The 15799-nt window shown below is 37.5% G+C and overlaps 1 protein-coding gene across 7 annotated transcripts in view; it reads right to left on the reverse strand.

Annotated features, from left to right (window-relative positions):
• MAP9 (microtubule associated protein 9) overlaps positions 1 to 15308 on the reverse strand; it is a 56856-nt gene extending 41548 nt beyond the window's left edge. For 4 of the 7 annotated variants that reach the window (XR_014813755.1, XM_084973884.1, XM_084973888.1 and 1 more), the window contains exons 1-3: positions 14281 to 15308; positions 13187 to 13271; positions 11382 to 11693 (exon numbers count right to left, since the gene is read on the reverse strand). Coding sequence is in view for 4 of the 7 variants with exons in the window: in XM_084973884.1 (XP_084830010.1) it covers positions 11382 to 11693; positions 13187 to 13271; positions 14281 to 14355 (472 nt within the window). In the remaining 3 variants the exon portion in view is untranslated. Of the gene's footprint in view, positions 1 to 8776; positions 8974 to 11381; positions 11694 to 13186; positions 13272 to 14280 lie in introns of all 7 variants that reach the window. The other 3 variants (XM_084973886.1, XM_084973887.1, XM_084973885.1) reach the window with 3 other exon arrangements.
• Positions 15309 to 15799: the final 491 nt, after the last annotated feature.

A 15799-nucleotide genomic window follows, 5' to 3' on the forward strand; every position in this document is an offset into this window, starting at 1 on the left:
ACATATATTAATCAAACTGACCAAAATTAAAAGAGAAAATCTTGAAAGCAGCTAGGGAAAAGAAACAAATAACATACAAGGGAACCCCGATAAGGTTATCAGATTTTTCAGCAGAAACTCTGCAGGCCAGAAGGAAGTGGCATGATATACTTAATGTGATGAAAGGAAAAAACCTCCAACCAAGATTACTTTACCCAGCAAGGCACTCATTCACATTTGAAGGAGAAATGAAAAGCTTCACAAATAAGCAAAAACCAAGAGAATTCAGCAACACTAAACTAGCTTTACAACAAATACTAAAGGAACTTCTCTAGACAGAAAAGAAAAGCCTGCAACAGGAAACAAAATACAACAAATGACAAGGCTCACCACTAAAGGTATATATATATATATATACAGTAGGATACGAAATCATCCATGCACAATTATGCCACCAAAATCAGAACTCATGAGAAGAGGTGGATACAAATGCAGGACCCTGGAGATGAACTTGCAATTAAGAGACCAACAACTTAGAACAATCTCATATACATATAGACTCATATCAAAACTTCAGAATAACTGCAAACCAAAAATCTACACTTGATACACACACAAATAAGAAAAATAAACTCAAATACAACACTAAAGATAGTCATCAAACCACAAGAGGAGAGAACAAGAGAAGGTAAGAAAAAAGAGCAATGAAAACAAATCCAAAACAATGAATAAAATGGCAGTAAGAACATACATATTGATAATTACCTTCAATGTCAATGGACTATATGCCCCAACCAAAAGACATAGACTGGCTGAATGGATACAAAAACAAAACCTACATCACTTCTAGGAACACATACAAATTGAAAGTGAGAGGATGAAAGAAAATATTTTATGCAAACGAGACTCAAAAGAAAGCTGGAGTTGAAATACTCATTCAGACAGAATAGACTTTAAAATGAAGAATGTCTTAATGGACAAGGAAGGTCACTACCTAATGATCAAAGGACCAAACCAAGAAGAAGATATAACAATTTCAAATATCTACACACCCAACATAGATTCACCACAATATATAAGGGAACTGCTAACAACTTTAAAAGGACAAATCGACAATAACACAATCATAGTGGGGGACTTGAACACCCCACCTACAGCAATGGACAGATCATCCAGACAGAAAATCAACAAGGAAACACAGGCCCTGAATGATGCATTAGACCACACTGACTTAAAAGATATTTATAGGACATTTCATCCAAAAGCAACAGAATACACATTCTTCTCAAGTGCACATGGAACATTCTCTAAGATTGATCACATCCTGGGCTACAAATCCAACCTCGGTAACCTTAAGAAAACTGAAATCATATCAAGTATCTTTTCTGACCACAATGCTAAATGACGAAATCAACAAGGAAAAAAACTGCAAAAAAACACTAACACGTGGAGACTCAACCACATGCTACTAAACAACCAATGGATCACTGAAGAAATCAAAGAGGAAATTAAAAAATACCTAGAAGCAAATGACAACAAAGATACGACACTCCAAAACCTGTGGAATGCAGCAAAAGCCATTCTAAGAGGAAAGTTTATAGCAATACAAGCCCACCTCAGGAAACAAGAACAAGCTCAAATAAACAACCTAACGTCACATCTAAAGCAGCTCGAGAGAGAAGAACAGACAAGACCTAAAGGTAGTAGAAGGAAAGAAATCATGAAGATCAGAGCAGAAATCAATGAAATAGAAATGAAGAAAAGATCAATGAAACAAAAAGCTTGTTCTTTGAAAAGATCTACAAAATTGATAAACCCTTAGCCAGACTTATCAAGAAAAAAGGAGAGAGGACTGAAATCAATCAAATTAGAAATGAAAAAGGAGAAGTAACAACAGACATCACAGAAATACAAAGGATCATAAGAGACTACTATATCAACTATATGCCAATAAAATGGAAAACCCAGAAAAAATGGACAAATTCTTAGAAAGGTACAATTTTCCAAGACAAAACCAAGATGAGATAGAAAAGATGAATGAACCAATCACAAATACTGAGATTGAAACTGTGATTAAAAAACTTCCAACAAACAAAAGTCCAGGACCAGATGGCTTCATAGGCAAATTCTATCAAACATTTAGAGAACAGCTAACACCTATCCTTATGGAAAAGAAAAATTATAGGCCAATTTCACTGATGAACATTGATGCAAAAATCCTCAACAAAATACTAGCAAACCGCATCCAACAATGCATTAAAAAGATTGTACATCATGATCAAGTGGGATTTATCCCAGGGATGCAAGGGTTCTTCAATATCTGAAAATCTATCAGTGTGATATACCACATTAACAAACTGAAGAATAAAAACTGTATGATCATATGATCCTCTCAATAGATGCAGAAAAAACCTTTGACAAAATCCAACACCCATTTCTGATAAAAATCTTCAGAAATTGGGCACAAAGGGAACCTACTTCAACATAACAAAGACCATATATGACAAACCCACAGCTAACATCATTTTCAATGGTGAAAACCTGAAAGAATTCCCGCTGAGATGAGAAACAAGACAAGGATGTCACTCTTGCCACTACTTTTCAACACAGTTTTAGAAATCCTAGCCACAGAAATCAGAGAGGAAAAAGAAACAGAATCCAAATTGGAAAAGAAGAAGTAAAACTATCACTATTTGCAGATGACATGATACTATACCTACAGAATCCTAAAGAAGCTACCAGAAAACCATTAGTGCTCATTCATGAATTTGGCAAAGTCACAGGATAAAAATTAATACACAGAAATCAATGGCATTTCTATACACTAACAATGAAAGATCAGAAAGAGAAATCAGGGAAGCAGTTCTGTTTACCATTGCATCCAAAAGAATAAAATACCTAGGAGTAAACCTACCTAAAGAGACCAAAGACCTGTACTCTGAAAGCTATAAAACACTGATGAAAGAAATCAAAGATGACACAAATAGGTGGAAAGACATATCATGCACTTGGGCTGGAAGAGTCAATATCATCAAAATGACTATATGACCTAAGGCAATATACAGATTCAATGCAATCCCTATCAAAATACCACGGACGTTTTTCATACAACCCTAACAAAATATTTTAAAGTTTGTTTGGAAGCACAAAAGACCCAGAACAGCCAAGGATATCCTGAAAAAGAAAAATGGAGCTGGAGGAATCAGGCTCCTGGATTTCAGACTATCCTACATAGCTATAGTCATCAAAACCCTATGGTACTGGCACAAAGACAGAAATATAGATCAGTGGAACAGGAGAGAAAGCCCAGAATTAAACCCACACACCTACAGCCAACTAGGCTATGACAAAGGAGGCAAGAATATACAATGGAGAAAAAAGACAGCCTGCTCAATAAGTGGTGCTGGGAAAACTGGACAGACACATGGAAAAGAATGAAATGAGAACACTCCCTAACACCATACACAAAAATAAATTCAAAAGGGATTAAAGACCTAGATATAAGACCAGACACTATAAAACTCCTAGAGGAAAACATAGTCCAAACACTCTCCGACATAAATGACAGCAACGTTTTCTCAGATCCACCTCTCAGAGTATTGACAACAAAAACAAAAATAAACAAATGGGACCTAATCACACTTCAAAGTTTCTGCACAGCAAAGGAAACCCTAAACAACACAAAAAGACAACCCACAGGATGGGAGAAAATCTTTGCAAGTGAATCGACTGACATTGGATTAATCTCCAAAATTTATAAACAACTTCTGCAGCTCCATACCAAAAAAACAAACAACCCCCTCCAAAAATGGGCAGAAGATCTAAACAGACAATTCTCCAAAGAAGACCTATGAATGGCCAAAAAACACATGAAAACATGTTCAACATCACTCATTATTAGAGAAATGCAAATCAAAACCATGATGAGGTACCACCTTACACCAGCCAGAATGGCCGTCATCCAAAAGTCTACAGACAATAAGTGCTGGAGAGGGTGTGGAGAAAAAGGAACCCTAGTACACTGTTGGGGGGATTGTAAATTGGTGCAACCACTGTGGAAAACAGGATGGAGATGCCGCAGATGGAGATCAAATTAGAATGACCATTTGATACTGCAATCCTACTCCTGGGAATCCATCCAGAGAAAACCATGACTCAAAAAGACACACGTACTCCAATGTTCACTGCAGCACTATTTACAATAGCCAAGGCATGGAAACAACCTAAATGTCCATTGACAGAGGAGTGGATCAAGAAGATGTGGTACATATACACAATGGAATATTACTCAGCCATTCAAAGGAACAAAATACCAGCATTTTTAGCAACATGAATGGACCTAGAAATTATCATGCTAAGTAAAGTCAGTCAGGCAATGAGACACCAACATCAAATGCCTTTACTGACATGTGGAATCTGAAAAAAGGACACAATGAACTTCTTTGTAGAACAGATACTGACTTACAGACTTTGAAAATCTAATGGCTTCCTAAGGAGACAGTTCGGGGGCTGGGTTGATGTGTGAGGGTTGTGGGATGGAAATGCTATAGAATTGGATTGTGATGATCATTGTACAACTATAAGTGTAATAAATTCATTGAGTAATTTAAAAAAAGGACAAAGAAGGACACTAATTAATGATGAAAGCATCCATTCAAGAAGATAATAATGAACTTGTTAATATACATACCCTAAATATAGGAACACCCAAATATATACAACAAATACTAACAGACATAAAAGGAGAAATTGATGGGAATACAGTAATAGTAGGAGATTTTTAACACCCCTCTCACATCAGTGCCAGAACCTCTAGAGAGAAAATCAATAAGGCAACAGAGATCCTAAATGATACAAGAGAAAAGTTAGACAATTTATATTTACAGGACATTACATCCAAAAAAATCAGAATATTAATTTTTTTCAAGTACACATGGAACACTCTCAAGGACTGACCACATACTGAGGCAAAAAACTAACCTCAACAAATTTAAGAGTATAGAAATTATTTCAAGCATCTTCTTTGACCAGAATGGTATGAAACAAGAAACCCACCATAGGAAAAGAAATGAGAAAAAAACTGACTATATGGAGACTAAAGAAGATACTATTAAAAAACGAAACAGGAGTTCCTGTCTTGGCCCAGTTGTTAGTGAACCTGACTATTGTCAATGATGATTGCTGGCCTTACTCAGTGGGTTAAGGATTCAGCATTGCTGTGAGCTTGGTGTAGATCGCAGACAAAGCTTGGAACCAGCACTGCTGTGGCTCTGGCATAGGCAGGTGTTTACAGTTCCGATTGGACCCCTAGCCTGGGACCCTCCATATGTCACGGCTGTGGCCCTAAAAGACAAAAAAGGCCAAAAAACAAAACAAAACAAACAAAAAAACCCAATGGGTCAATAGGAAATCAAAAGGAAAATTAAAAAATACCTTGAGACAGGAGTTCCTGTTGGGGCTCAGCAGAAACAAATCTGACTAGTGTCCATGAGGATACAAGTTTGATCCCTGGCCTTACTCGTGGGTTAAGGATCCAGCATTGCTGTGGATGTGGTATAGGCCAGAAACTACAGCTCTGATTTGACTCCTAGTCTGGGAACCTCTAAATGCCATGGGTGAGGCCATAAAAAGCCAAAACAAACAAACAAACAAACTTGAGACAAATGATTATAAAAACACAACCACTCAAAATCTATGGGATGCTGCAAAAGCAGTGCTTAGAGGGAAATTCATAGTGATACAGGCCTTCCTCAAAAAAGAAGAAAAATCTCAAATTGACAACTTAACCCACCACCTAAAAGAATTAGAAAAAGAACAAACAAAACCTAAAGTCAGCAAAAGGAAGGTAGTCATAAAGATCAGAGAGGCTATCAATAAAACAGAGATGCAAAAAACAACAGCAAAAAATCAATAAAACCAAGAATGGTTCTTTGAAAGGGTAAATAAAACTGACAAACCTCTGGCCAGACTCACCAAGAAGAGAGAGAGACAACCCAAATAAAATAAGAAATGAAAAAGGAGAAACCTCAAGGGATACTGCATAAACACACACACACAAAAAGAGAACACTATAAACAACTATATGCCAACAAATTTGACAACCTAGAGAAATGGACACTTTTCTAGATACATTTACAGCCCACTAACAGTAAATCAAGAAGAATAGACCAATCACCAGAAATGAAATTGGATATGTAACAAAACTATAGTAATCAAGACAGTGTGGTACTAGTACCAAAACAGTCATACAGACCAATGGAACAGAACAGAGAACCCAGAAATAAACCTAGATACCTATGGTCAATTAATCTTCAACAAAAGAGGCAAGAATATAAAATGGGTAAAAGGCAGTCTTTTCAGCAAGTGTTGCTGGGAAAATTGGACAGCTGCATGTAAATGAATGAAATTGGAACATACCCTCATGCTATGTACAAAAATAAACTCAAAATGGCTTAAATATTTAAACATAAAACAAGACATGATCAAACTCCTAGAAGAGGACACAGCAAAACATTCAATGTTTCCTTAGGTCAGTCTCCCAAGGCAACAGAAATAAAAACAAAAATAAACACATAGGAGATAATCAAAAGTAAAAGCTTTTGCACAGCAAAGGAAACCATAAAAAAAAAAAAAAAGACAACCTATGGAATGGGAGAAAACAGTTTCGAGTGATGCAACTGATAAGGGCTTAATCTCCAAAATACGCAAACAATTTATACAACTCAACAGCAAAAAACCAAACAACACAATTGCAAAATGGGCAGAAAACATAGACATGTCTCCAAAGAATACATATGGATGGCCAACAGGCACATGAAACAATGCTCAATCTCACTAATTAGTAGAGAAATGAAAATCAAAACTACAATGAGGTAACACCTCAAACCAGCCAGAATGGTTATAAGTCTATAATAACAAATGCTGCAGAGGATATGGAGAAAAGTGAACCCTCCTACACTGTGGGAATGTAAACTGGTACAACCACTGTGGAAAACAGTATGGAGGTTCCCCAGAAAACTAAATATAGAAATACCATATGATTCAGCACTCCCACTCCTAGGCATATATCCAGATAAAACTTTCACTGAAAAAGATACATGCACCCCTACACTCAATGCAGCACTATTCATAATAGCCAAGATATGGAAATGACCTAAAATCTAATGACAGATGAATGGATTAAAAAGATGTGGTATACACACACAATGGAATACTACTCTATCATAAAAAAGAACAAAATAATGCCATTTGCAGCAGCATGCATGCAAACAGATTCTCAAACTAAGTGAAGTCAGAAAGAGAGACAAGTAACACATGATATCACTTATATGTGGAATCTAAAATATGGCACAAATGAACCTATCTGTGGAACAGAAACAAACCCATGGACATGGAGAATGGACTTGTGGTTGCTAAGAGGGAGGGGGAGAGTGTGGGATGTACTGGAAGTTTGGTATTGGTAGATGTGAACTATTACATTTAGGATGGATAAGTAATGAGGTCCTGCTGTATAGCACAGGGAACTATATCCAATCACTTGTCACAGGACATGATAGAAGGTAATATGAGAAAGAATGTAGACTGTACATATATGTATAATGGGTCACTTTGCTATATGGCGGAAATTGACAAAATTGTAAATCAACTATAACAAAAATTTTTTAAATAAAAAAACACACATTCAAATCAAAATAAAATAAAATAAACACCCAGTTTGTCAGCCCAAACAGACTAAAACAGTATTGGAGAATTGATGCTAGGTCACAGTTTCCATTATGGCACTTGAAATAGTGATATATATTGTACCCACAATAAAGATGTGTAGATAAACAAAATTATCTGCTTAAGAACAAATGCTGAATAATAAAATGAATAGTAAAAGCATTTATAGTGTGCTTAATTTATGCCAAGATTGCTCTAAGCACTTCAAATACATGAATGAACCTCATTTAAATTGCCTCAAACCCCGAGTGTCCCCACTTTACAGATAAATAAAATGATGAACAAATAAGTCATCTGCCCATGGTCAGAAACCCTGGTTTGTGAGATTAAAGCAGGAGCACACTGATTCCAAAACTCATGACTTTAGTCATTTTAATGTTAAAATAAAACAACATAGCCTATAAAAATTACTTCCTACAATCACTACCAATGTGATCATTACTTGATAAAGTGAGAGTTTGGTTAGTGTACTTTTCACAGAAGATAAGCAAGAACAAAGGTAACTTTCAGATTCTAATATTTTTATAAAGTATTAAATGATATTCAGTGTGAACTGGAGTTTGGCACTTGCCATCGGCTTCTACATGGATTAAATCATGAGCCTCTGCAGCTGCTGACCTGCAATACCCCCTGAGCAGAGCTCATGGCACCCGGATTCTTAATCCACTAAGCAAGGCTAGGGATTGAACCTGCATCCTCATGAATACTAGTTGGGCTCCTTACAGCTGGGTCACAAAGGGAACTTCCTAGGTTGTGCCTTTTCTTTAAGTCCACATGAGCAATTTCTCACCACATTAAAAATACTAAGTTCTAAACTCTTTAAGAAAAACAAAGTAAAAATTTAGAGAAGGATAAAGCTAAGCTCATGAACCACATCCCTTCTTTCATGAATCTATCATTCATTCATTCATATACACATTCAAATGCTTAATGAATTCTACATGCCAGGTACTAATCTCAACTTTTTGCTTCAACCTGAATAAACTTGGGATAATGATTCTGATATATTTTATACTACAAGTCCACTTCCAGAAGCATTATCAGGAGTTCCCGTCATGGTGCAGTGGTAACAAACCTGACTAGGATCCATGAGGACGCGGGTTTGATCCCTGGCCTTTCCCAGTGGGTTAAGGATCCAGCGTTGCCCTGAGCTGTGGTGTAGGTTGCAGATGTGGCTCGGATCCAGTGTTGCCATGGCTGTGGCATAGGCTGGGAGCTGCAGCTCCAATTCGACCCCTAGTCTGAGAACTTCTATGTGCAATGAGTGTGGCCCTAAAAAAAAAAACAAAAAACAAAAAACAAAAAACGAGAAACATTATCAAGTTTTCAGAAAGAAAAAAAAAAATTCTATATTATCAAAATGTTTTGTTTTATAATCAAATGTAAATAATTAACTATTTTGGTAATTATTTTTATATTACATATACTGAATTACAAATGGTTAACAAGTTTTTAAATATTTTAGTATTGCAGGAGCTTTCCTGTGGCAAAGCAGGTTAAGGATCTGGCATTGTCACAGCAGTGACCTGAATCATTGTGGCACGGGTTCTACCCCTGGCCAGGGAACTTCTACATGCCATACGTGTGGAAAAAAAAAAATAGAGAGAAAAATCACTGTAAAAATAATACATGTATATAGAAAGAGAGTATATAAAATAAAAAAAATAATATGTATATAGCATTGAACATTTGGAATCCTGGTGCCATCTTGTGGTCAAAATACAGCATTTCTATATTCATTTTAATTTGTCACAGATTTTTTTTTTTTAAAAAGGTATTAAGCAGGTAGATTACTATCTACCATAAAGTTCTAATTACATACTGCTATCTATATCAGACTAATTTTTAGCTTCCATAATATGCTCACATTTTTTATTAACCTAATGAAAAGCTTTTCAGAATCAGGAAAAATATAATCCATGAAAATGGGTTTCTAAACACCACTAGGACTAGGAAACACTGACTATTCTGTCCTTCTTGAAGACTCACTGTGCATATTTCTTCACTAATGACTCCAAAATTTTCTCTCATAAAGAAACTGGTTGAAAATTTCTACAACTCCTAAACACCAATGAACAATCTATGGAGTGTACTTTGGGAAATGGTAACATATTGGATTACTTACCATTTGATGACATTTCCCTTGTTGACATTTTTGATTCTCTTCAGTATACTGGGGAGGTGCATTTAAGCAAGTTAATTCTGTATCATTAGGCCTTGTGCTCATACTGCTGTAGAATTTTATAGTTTGAGACCTACTTTAGTAGAGTCTTGAAACAACTCTGTAGGGGGGAAAGGCAGGTTTCCTCCCCTTCATGAGGAGAATAAGCCTCACCCACCCTTCTCGCACTTAAGTAATTTAAGTACTAGGCTTTTCCCCTAGTATCTCTGCCTGCCCACACCTCCTCCCCATTTGAAAGTGGATGGGATTGAGATCATGGGAGTGGAAAAAGGAGTGGGTCCCGAATATATATGTGAAATAAAGTTTTGCCTGAGGATATCAGTGCTACCTAATACATAAAGTATGAAATACTAGTAGTGTATTTAACAATGATATAAAGGAAAGAGATATTTGTGAAAGTTAGCAAAAACTACTATTTTTTTTCTATAAAACAGCAAAAGACTGGAAGACCCCAAACCCTTTAGCCTTCCATGCCTTTGTTTCTATAGGATGGCCCAAGGGATGTCACGGCAGCTGGTGCCTGCTTCACTCTATCTCTGTTCTGCTGCGTCCAGAGCTCAGAATTGTGGAGAAACTACTGTAATGTCACACTAGGAATGTCCCCTCAAAAAACTAAGTTTTGATGGATTTTCCTGGGGAACGGAGAAGCCAAATGAAGATTCTCTTCTCTTAAGGAAAGTCTAGAGCTTAAACAATGACAGCAAGACCAATGCCCCTTCTTCAAATACACAAATGTCAAATATTCTGGCGAATGGTTATATGGAAGTGACTGTTTAAAAGACTACCCCCAATGCTGTTACAACCCTAATGTATGGAGTGTGATATGGATTAGAAAGGATTCCTCTGGGAAGTTCCTTAGTGGCCTAGCAGGTTAAGGACCTGGTGTTGTCACTACTGTGGCACAGGTTCCATCCCTGGCCTGGGAACTTCTGCATGTCAAGGCCAAAAAAAAAAGGGGGATTTCAAAAACTGAAGTTCACAGGCCTGAGTTTTGGAGCTGTGGCTGTGGATGGAGAAAAGAACTCTGGGTTCCTATCACGCAACAGCAGACACAAGACTGAATGTACAGCTAGACATCAGAATTATGACTTTTCTCTATGGGTCCATTATTTTGATTTAAATCTGTAAAACTGAAAAGTTAAGTCTGACTTCTTTTTTCTTTTTTTGGGGGGCTGCTCCTGCGGCATATGGAAGTTCTCAGGCTAGGGGTCAAATTGGAACTGCAGCTGCCAGCCTACACCACAGCCACAGCAATGCCACATCCAAGCCTCATCTGTAACCTACACCACAGCTCATGGCAAAGCCAGATCTTTAACCCACTGATAGCAGCCAGGGATTGAACCCACATCCTCATGGATACTAGTCAGGTTCTTAACCTGCTGAGCCACAATGGGAACTCCAAGTCTGATTTTTTTTCTATTTACTAGCCACTATACAAAAGTATTTGTGATTATCTTAAAACAAATTTTCAAGAAATACAATGACAGTAACAAATTACCTGAAGATGTGTCTTTGATTGGGCGAATTCTGGGTTTACTTTCCATTTTAATTTTCTCATTGTCAATTTCCTGTTGTTTATTTTGAGATTCAGATAGGAGTTTTACATTCATTTCTCCATCACCACTTGGTTCCATGTCCTTATCGTTTTTAATGGAGACTCTTGGCTCAACTTTCCTCACATCATTGTTTGATTTCTTGGTTTTCAAAAATGACAGTTTTGGAGAATTCTTTTCTTCATCATCTGGTATATGAAAATCATTTATTTTTTTCTTAACTGAATATTCATCTACTGAGGTGTCAGAAAAATCACCTAAGGAAATTGAATGATATAACAGAAAAGAATGTTTTTAATTGTATGTTTCAAAGTTTTGAAGGTTAAATTTATCAAAAAGATTACCTTAAAGACTAGAATGAATTTACAACTGTGAAGAGATTTGCAGCTGTAAAAAGCAACTAACTTAGACAGTTTTTATTGGCATTTACGAAATAAAAAATTCATTAATTTATTCAAAACATATTTAGGGAGTGCAAACAGTGTGTCATGACAAGCACTGCGCTTGCTCTGAGAAAAGTCATCCAAAGGTTCTTCAAAATAACAATCAGCCATAGATATTTAAATTAGATTTGGACTCTAAATCTTTTATTTGCAAAAACTTCATCATATAAAATTAACAATGTGTGTAAATGGAAGGACTTGCTAATTATGTTTTTCCACAAAAATTCTGGAATTAAAATTCCCTCCACACCATAGTATTAGATTTTACTATAAGAATAATAAAGAATATTAACCTAACATACAACAATGATTTAACTGTTGTTCTGATCATTTTTACAGAGAACACTGAAAGTTAGTCACTGAATATTAAAGCATAAAACACTGAACTTCAAGTTTAGAATTTCATATGTTTATCCCAAAATATAAAATTGTTTTTTTTTTTTGTCTTTTGTCTTTTTTTAAGGCCACACTCACTGCATATGGAAGTTCCCAGACTAGGGGTAGAATCAGAGCTATAGCTGCTGGCCTATACACAGCCAAAGCAATGTAGGATCTAAACTGTGTCTGTGACCTACACCAGAGCTCACAGCAATGCTGATTCTTAATCCAGGCTAGGTATTGAACCCATGTCCTCATGGATACTAGTTGGGTTCATTTACCACTGAGCCACAACAGGAACTGCTAAAACATTAATGCTTTTACATAATCAAAGGAAACCAAATTAATCATACAGTACAGATATACTGGGTTTTTAAAACTGATCCCCTTGTCACAGCCAAAAAAATCTGATTTATAAAAAGCATTATAAAAGTGCTTCTGATGAACACCAAATTCAGTACTATGGTCCCTAGTAATTAACTTACTGGTACGGTATCACAGGGTTGACCTTGAAGATGAACTTGTCATCTCCAATGAGGTTTACAACAGACAAGCAAACCTGCTGTCAGTTAATTTTTATTTTTATATACACATTCAGAAAAAACCAAGGACAATCACACAACTTCTTGAAAATTAAGAGTGTCTTGGAATTTTCTTCTGGCACAGCAGGTTAAGGACATGGCACTGTAACTGCAGCAGCTAAAAGTGCTGCTGTGGCTTGGGTTCACTCATTGGCCCAGGAATTTCCATGTGCTGAGAGTGTAGCCGGAAAAAAAAAAAAAAAAGTGTCTTTTTACTCATTAAGATGTTGAAGATCTAGAACCAGTGAATTCATAGGTATTATTTTTTGTTGTTGTTTGGAGGTCTGGACTAAATGTAACTAAGGAAGCAAAAAGAAAAGCGGGTTACTTTCTCATGTTCTCACATACCAATCTCATCACTGTCAAAGTCATCTGAATATTCGTAACTCCTCTGTCTTGCAGAGCGAGCTGTAATTGCTTTTATTAGCTCATCCTGAAATGAGAAAATCAGAATCAATTTCTATCCAAATGTGGAGGTCTCATATTGAGAATTCTTTAAACAAATACTTGATTAATAGCTGCTTTAAAACCTCGATTTCATTCATCTAACAACTATTCACTGAAAGCCTGCATTATACCATGCACCCCACCCCTCAGACTCAATGCAGAACATCCACAGACATTATCCCTCAGTTCATGGAGCTTACAGTTAAAGAAGACACACAATATCAACTAAACTAATCGAGGGACTCAATTTAGACAGGGTTCATTACAAACTGGCATTCTGGAAGAAACGGAAATCTTTTTGATTCTTTTATTTCAGCATATTGCTGTTAACTGATGTAATCAATACTGCAGATTTAGAGGTTGAGTTCAAAAGTGTAGTGACTGGATAGAGAAAGCTAAAATAATATTATGTTACACCAGAAAAAAAAATAAAAATTTTTATATGAAAACAGCAATTTCAAGCTGCTAATTGACCTTTAAAAGCTCATTTAACTTTTAACTTAGTAAGAACCTAGTACTGAGTCTAATTCGGAAGTCTTTTTTTTTTTTTTTTTTGGTCTTTTTGTCTTTTTAGGGCCGCACCAGCAGCATATGGAGGTTCCCAGGCTAGGGGTCTAATCGGAGCTACAGCCGCTGGCCTTCACCACAGTCACAGCAACTCCAGATCCCAGCCTCATCTGTGGCCTACACCATAGGTCACAGCAACAATGGATCCTTAACCCACTGAGGGAGGCCAGGGATTGAACCCACAACCTCATGGTTCCTAGTCGGATTCATTTTCACTGTGCCACGATGGGAACTCCTAATTCGGAAGTCTTAAAGCCCCACAGAAGAGTTGGTAATAATGGAGCCTACGTAAAATCATCTCCAGAATCTCAAAACAAAGTTAAGATTTACTCCAGCTTTATATAGGACTGTTCTAGAATCACTTTCAAGTCCAATATTCATAATACAGTGTTTACTTTGTAAAATCATTCAAAATAAAAATACTTTACCTGAAAAGTAGTTCTTTTGGTGACTTTTGGACTCTTTGTATATGCCAAAGTTGTGCTAAAAACTTCATCAGACATAGTGTTTGTTAATTCCCTACCTTTATAAAATGGCTAACAAATGCTAAGAATAATTCACACTCTGGTGGTGGCTGGAACACATAAAAAACAAATCAGATTTTTGCAAGATCCAGAATGTCTATTACTACACTTAGTGCTCCTTCCCCTAAGCCTCAAAAAAAAAAGCCAACAAAAAAAGCATCACATGAACACTGAGCTACATCTTCACTTAAAAATGCAACCAGAACCTTCTTGTAAAGAAACAGCAAATTCTACTGACTTGTTTTATAAAAAATTCAAATTGAAGTTTTCCTAAAATATTTTAACAATTATTTTAAGGATGAACAAATAAATGACTGCAATAGGTTGCTGCCAATTAAAACAAACTTTTTTCACCTCTTTTCCATCCCAAAAGCATAATATTGTCTACGAAACAGCCATACTTATTTAAAAGGCTACCAAGAGGGCTGCTGTCAGCTTAAAGGATATAACTAAAAATATTACCACTAAAACAAACAAAATGCTTACACAGCATTGGGAAAGAAAAAGATCATAGATTGTGGTATTTTCCCAGCCACTCTTCCCTCTCACAAAAGTATTAACGGTACTAGATAAAACAAAATGAAACTTCCGCAACGGACTGCATTAAGATCGGCGTGCAAATGGTCCCCTGAATGTTTCTAGGGTTGCGAGGCGCAGGCCCGAGCTCGGCAGCCCAGCTGCTCTCCGCAGCGCCCTCAGGGACCGCTCCGGCCAGACCAGGTGGCACCCAGTCTCCAGCCGGTCAGCCCCGCGCAGCCGGGCGAGCCTGCAGCACCGGTCAGGCTGCTGCACAGCCCCGGTCCCGATTCCCCGAGACCCTCTAGTGCCTCGTTCGTTATTCACCCCCGCGTTCCAGAGGACCCAGCAGGGTGGCTTCACGTAGGAGTCCCAGCCCTGCGCCTGCGCCTGCCTGCTCTCGGAGATCCAGGTTCCACAAGGAGCTAGGAGGCGGGGCTAAGACGGAGGCGGGAGGCGGTTGCTAGGAATCAGCGTCTCCTGGAGGAAGTGATACTCAACCGCCAGGTCTCTTGGGTACCCAGCACCGCCCTTCAGGCAGACGCGTCACTCAGGCAACCGCCCAGATGAAGGAAATGACATCAGACCTGGGGAGTGGTGTGCTTTGTTGGCAGCCTTTGCATTAGTCGTTGCCTAGGAGACAGGACCCATCTAGCTCCCTCTCTTGAGCAGGGAACTGGCTCCTGCCGGCTGTGCGTGGTTCTTCATCCGCACCTGCTGTTTGAACCAAAGCACATTCATTGTTGAGCCACAGTTAGTACATGAAGTTTTGTGAATCGGAGTAGTGTACTGACAGAATAGTGCACTAACAGATGGGACTGAAGAGCACAAGAGTGAAGTTTGCAGGCTCAGGAGTAAAACTGCGCGTTTGAATCCTGGCTCTTCTCCCTCTACCTTGTGACAGTGC

The sequence above is a fragment of the Sus scrofa genome, chromosome 8 (genome assembly GCF_054392235.1).
Source record: "Sus scrofa isolate SSC_HxYL_T2T_F1_AM1 chromosome 8, Sscrofa_HxYL_maternal_Yorkshire_Landrace_v2.0, whole genome shotgun sequence".
Lineage (NCBI taxonomy): Eukaryota > Metazoa > Chordata > Mammalia > Artiodactyla > Suidae > Sus > Sus scrofa.